The 5,706-nt window shown below is 39.9% G+C and overlaps 2 protein-coding genes across 5 annotated transcripts in view; one reads left to right on the top strand and one right to left on the bottom strand.

Annotated features, from left to right (window-relative positions):
* Nucleotides 1-4,975, top strand: part of ALG11 (ALG11, alpha-1,2-mannosyltransferase) — a 5,216-nt gene extending 241 nt beyond the window's left edge. The window contains exons 2-4 of the mRNA XM_019524691.1: nucleotides 874-1,107; nucleotides 1,890-2,821; nucleotides 4,240-4,975. Coding sequence (XP_019380236.1) covers nucleotides 874-1,107; nucleotides 1,890-2,821; nucleotides 4,240-4,511 — 1,438 coding nt within the window. The 3' untranslated portion in view covers nucleotides 4,512-4,975. The remainder of the gene's footprint in view (nucleotides 1-873; nucleotides 1,108-1,889; nucleotides 2,822-4,239) is intronic.
* NEK5 (NIMA related kinase 5) overlaps nucleotides 4,325-5,706 on the bottom strand; it is a 71,650-nt gene continuing 70,268 nt past the window's right edge. For all 4 annotated transcript variants that reach the window (XM_019524690.1, XM_019524687.1, XM_019524689.1 and 1 more), the window contains one exon: nucleotides 4,325-4,412. The gene's annotated coding sequence lies outside the window, so the exon portion shown is untranslated. The remainder of the gene's footprint in view (nucleotides 4,413-5,706) is intronic.

Raw genomic sequence — 5,706 nt, 5'->3', positions numbered from 1 at the left:
CCGCCCGGGCTGCGCTGGACTTGGGCCTGGCCCGCGGGGGGCGGGGTCTCCGTGGCTCGCGGCGCTGGGGCTGTGCCCCGGCCCCAACCCCGGCAGCGTCCGCGGCTACACTGCAGGGTAGAGCCGGGGGGGAGGCCCCCTCCCGCCCGAGGCGGTCACAGGGAGGGGCTCCGCAGCGTTGCCAGGTCTTAAATAGGAAATTATCGCATTGGAAGCTCAAGATTATCCTATTTGTTGAAAAACTTGTGTGCTGAAAAAATATGCAAATACGTCTTTTTCTAATTTACTTTCTGTGCTCGCTGTAAATCGCCAATGAGCGAGTGAGAACTGGCTTATCAGAGTTGAAGCACTATTGTGAGGCGAGCTGTGGTAAGAAAGGGCTGACAGTAAAGCCAAAAGTCAGTTAATTCTCCCAGAGAATGACTTGGGTTTTGCACCTGCTGCCTTAAAAATGATTGTACGGTTTTGAACATGTTTACTGTTAATGATCATATGTTGGTCAAGGGTTGGAATTATTGTACAAGTACAATAGTTATCGTACACCTAGCAACACTGGGTCCCGCACTCCACCCAGGTAATCAGGGAGTGACCATGGAAACATGGCCCGCTGCTTGCTGGCTTTTTTCGTGGATGCATCCTGGCTTTAGGGACAATCCTAGCAGATGTGCATGGGCAGGCACTAGTCCTAGTTTTGGGGGCTTTCCTTGGAGACTAGCATGGGCAAAGTTTGGGCTTACCAGCTTTCCTAGTAGACAACAGGGACATGCACTAGTTCTAGTTGTGGGGGCTCTCCTAGTAGGTGTGTCTGGATATACACCATTTCTTTCAAATTACTTTTATATTGGAGTCTTCATTTTTCCCTTCTGTTTTCAGACTGTTGTGGTCGTTGCTTATCCCCGGGTTATTTCTCGGTGGAGCCCTGTGCCTCTGTTTGGTCGTGTTGCTGTGGGGAGTGCGGCTGTGGCTGCAGCACAGGAAAGATCAGTCGGCCTCTGCAGGGCAGGATGGGAAGCGTCAGCTGGTGGTTGCCTTTTTTCACCCGTATTGCAATGCAGGCGGTGGTGGGGAGAGAGTGCTGTGGTGTGCCCTAAAGACACTGCAGAAAAAGTGAGTGTACACCCCTATCAAAGTACACATAATTACTTTGCAGCCTAGTGCTTGAATGTTGCTGTGTAACTCCTTATGGCAGTGATTCTGAACCAGGTGCCCTGAGCAAACATAGCCCACAAGATAAACCCAGAGACTTCAAATAGGAATTAATAGTGTAAAAAGCTTTATGACCTGTTGTAGTCTTTATGAGATCTTTGCAACAAAAGAATTGCTGAATTAGGTTTTTTGACTACAGAAAAATAAGAGCTGGCATTTTCTGAGGGGCACCTCAAATCTAAAATGGTTGAGAACCACTGCCCTATGGCATTTCATGTACTTAAGGTGGCACCATCTAATCCAAACATTTGCTTCTTGTTATAGAAGACAACCTACCCAGTATCAATCTAAACTGATTGGGACATCCCCTGGTCTGTCGTACAGTCTTCCTCTTACATACTATTGATTTGCCTTTGAAAGACTTTGTAGTATAGTTCTGGGGTCCTACATTTCTTTTCAATGGGAATGTAGTGCCTTAGAAATTGACTTGCATAGAGTAACACTGAAATCCATTTCATTCAAATAAAAACAACCACTGCATTTTCTGCATATCAGAAAGGACCTTAATTGGTTCAGTTAAACTAAAAACTATACATTTTTAAAGAGGAGTAACATATCTAAGATTCAGGTTAAAACTATACTTTAAATATTTTTCAAAATTACCCAAAGAATACAAGTTTCACAGTGACGTAAGACACTTCTATAAAAAAAAAAAATGTGACGTTCTTTATTTTCCGTTTCAGATACAAAGATGCAACTTACGTTGTTTATACAGGTGACAAAAAGGTCACTGAAGAAGAGATTGTTAATGGTGCTTTCAGAAGATTCAGCATCAGATTAACTCATCCTGTGAAGTTTGTGTTTCTAGAAAAACGCTATCTTGTGGAAGCTTCTCTTTACCCATATTTCACTTTGCTGGGTCAGAGTTTAGGATCCATGTTTCTTGGCTGGGAAGCTCTGCTAAAATGTGTTCCTGACATTTACATTGACACAATGGGCTATGCCTTCACACTTCCTCTATTTAAGTACTTAGGAGGCTGTTGTGTGGGGTGTTATGTGCATTATCCCACTATCAGCACTGACATGCTTTCTGTAGTTAGGAATCAGAATACCAGCTACAACAATACTGCCTTCATTACAAAGAATCCTTTTCTCAGCAAACTTAAACTTGTCTATTACTTCTTTTTTGCTTTCCTGTATGGATGGTTTGGTTCTTGCAGTGATGTTGTTATGGTTAATTCTTCATGGACCCTAAATCACATCCTTTCCCTCTGGAAATCTGGGGCTTACATTAGTATTGTGTATCCACCTTGTGATGTCCAGACATTCCTGGATATTCCATTAGACAAGGAAAAGAGCACAGCAGGACATTCCATTGTGTCTGTGGGCCAGTTTAGACCTGAAAAAGACCATCCCTTGCAAATCAAAGCCTTTGCAAAGTTGTTGGAAAAGAAAACTCTGGGGCAACAGCCTTTGCTGAAACTCATTCTGATTGGGGGCTGTCGTAACCAGGAAGACGAACAGCGTGTGAATGGACTTAAAAAGCTTTGTGAAGAGCTAGGTGTCGATAGAAATGTGGAGTTCAAAGTCAATATTCCATTTGAGGAGTTAAAGAAGTACCTGGCAGATGCAACAATTGGTCTGCACACCATGTGGAATGAGCACTTTGGGATTGGTGAGTACTTGAAGCAGTCTGGCCTAGTGATCAGAATAGGATTAGGATCTTGTTTTGGGTTTCAAATCTAGTGCTGGTAAGGACTTGATGAGTAATGTTACAGCAATTATAACTTGCTTAGTTTTGGCCAGGTGCAGAAAGAGTGTAGTATTCAGTCTCATTTATAAGGGGTGCTAAATGCAAGACAAATGCATTCTAATGGATGGATTGTTCACTTGGCTTTAGCTTCCATAAGCTAATATTGATATCATGGTAAATAAGGTTCACTAAATTGTCACTGAAATATAAACAGAATGTATTCTGACCTGACTGCCTGACACATGCTGTCTTTTAACTAATGGAGGAAAATTTGTGTAAAACTTAACTTCATTCTATTGTGCCAATTTTTTCTTTCTTAAAATGCTGATTTGGTGACCAGAGCCTTTCTTTGGTATCTGTTTTACTGAACTGCTTATCTAAATATTTGGTTTTTTAAATTGGGTTTTGAGTAAAAATGGCTCTTCCTTCAAAATTTGCCTGTTTCTCTTAAAAAAATTCCTCTTGGGTTGAATGTAACACTTTGACCCAAGATTTCTTTTTCCATAACTGCCTAGCTGCAGCAACCCTATTGCAAATTTTAAAAAATAGTTATTGGCAATACTATAAATAAAAGTGTAATCTTCCTTCTTTATGACGGGACTTCTATAAAAAAAAAAAAAAAACTATATACATTTTGTACAAATTAGACTAATACATTAATTCTAACTTATCCAGCTAGAATGAATTCATTCCAGCTTGTCCAGTAATCTTGGAATTCTAGGTTCTCATTTTCAAGTTTCATGGAAGATAGAATTAACTTTTAAACCATAAAAAAATCTCAGTTCCAGTTTTTCTTTTTATTATAATCTCACCTACTGCGTCAAACTTGAGTTTCAACTCAACACATCAAATATCAGAAGCTAACTCTAGCGGAATATTCTGTTAAGTTTCTCTCCTCTACAGTTTTAAATGTTCGTATTCAGTAGCCCTATTTCCCCTCAAGTTTAAATGAAAACAACCAATTTTGTCAGTTGTTCTAGAAAATCTTCCAGAGTGTAGAAGAAAAAAAATCAACAACAGTGAAAACAAAAAACCTTGACAGTTTAAAAAAAAAAAAAAAAAAGGAAAAATAGCATATCAGATAAACGTTTACTTTTGGTTTCATTCAAAATTCTTGCCCACCCAATCAACAGTTGTCAAAAACTGACAATTTTAGCTTACAGGTTTTTTTTATCAAGTGTTTTTTTTCAACAGAAAATGGAAATGGTTAATTGAAACAAATTTTATATGACAAGTTCTGTTCTTTTTTATCTTAACAAAAACATTTCCAATGAAAACCATCCATAATTCTAGAATATATAAGGACAACATTCATAATGACACGTTCTGTATCTTTCCAGGAATAGTTGAATGTATGGCAGCTGGAACGATTATCCTGGCTCACAATTCTGGTGGTCCCAAACTAGATATTGTGGTACCCTATGAAGGAAATATTACAGGATTTCTGGCAGAAAATGAGGACACTTATGCAGAGACCATGGCTCTCATCTTGTCTTTGTCACCTGAAAAGAGTCTGGAAATAAGAAAAAATGCTCGCTGTTCTGTAAGGAGATTTTCTGACCAAGAATTTGAAGTTGCATTCCTATCATCTGTGGAGCAATTATTTAAATAAATTGTATGTGTACTTATATAAAAAAGTAGTCTATATATGACTTAATCATCTAATAATATTTTTCTAAAGTGGGGCTGGCCAGCTGCCTAAACTCGTCTTGTAAATCATTCGGCATTTTGAAGACAACTTTGCATTAAGTTAATCCAGGTTTGCCTTATCTGTTATGGCACCCCTTATTATTGGATCCTATTTTTGAAGATGAATGCTCTCTTATAGTGATTTAATCTCTTTCTTTGATAACATCTAAACAGGGAATGTTCCCATGCTTCAACTATTTATTTGATATCTATGGGCTGGATGGCAAAACATTATTCTGTACTTCCCAGTGATAGCTGTCTCTTGTAAGGCAAGATGTATGCTCCCTTTCTGGTATCAAAACCTTAATTTTTTAATAAATGGCAGAATCATCCTTGACACAGAAAGAAACACTGTCATAGATATATTTCCTATATTGACTTATTGGTATGTACAATTGTAATTTGATCTATGTCAGGGTCTCTCTTGCTTACATTTTGTAATGTAAGGTTCCTCAGGAAACCATTATATAGGTTTCAATGGGAAGTATCTTGTTCTTAGTACTCAATATAGGATCAACTTACAGTGCTTTAAACAAAAGGTAGGAATTACTGTAGCTGTCCTTTGTATTAACTATTTCTTCCTCTCCCTGGCAGTATAAATAGTTCACTGTCCTTTTCATAGTTTCATAGTTAGTAGGGTTGGAAGGGACCTGAGCAGATTATCGAGTCCGACCCCCTGCCATGGCAGGAAAGAGTACTGGGGTCAAATGACCCCAGCAAGGTGTTCATCTAGCTTCCTCTTAAAGACCCCCAGGGTAGGAGCTAGCACCACTTCTCTTGGAAGTTGGTTCCAGATCCTAGCCACCGTGACTGTGAAGTAGCACCTCCTGATATCTAGCCTAAACCTCAAATCCGAATCATAGAAGTAGGGGCGGAAGGGACCTTGTAGATCTTCAAGTCTGACCCCCCGCCGCCTAGGCAGGAGAAAGCTGGGCTCAAATGACTCCAGCCAGGTAGGCATCAAGCCTCTTCTTAAAGACCCCCAGGGTAGGAGTCAGCACCACTTCCCTTAGAAGTTGGTTCCAGATCCTAGCTGCCCTAACTGAAGTAATTCTTACGGATGTCTAATCTAAACCTACTCTCCAACAACTTGTGGCTGTTATTCCTTGTAATGCTAG

Source organism: Gavialis gangeticus, unplaced genomic scaffold (genome assembly GCF_001723915.1).
Source record: "Gavialis gangeticus isolate Ggan-Ray unplaced genomic scaffold, GavGan_comp1, whole genome shotgun sequence".
Taxonomy (NCBI): domain Eukaryota; kingdom Metazoa; phylum Chordata; order Crocodylia; family Gavialidae; genus Gavialis; species Gavialis gangeticus.
Note: the sequence above shows the minus strand (reverse complement) of the source record. Positions and strands in the feature narration are given on the sequence as shown.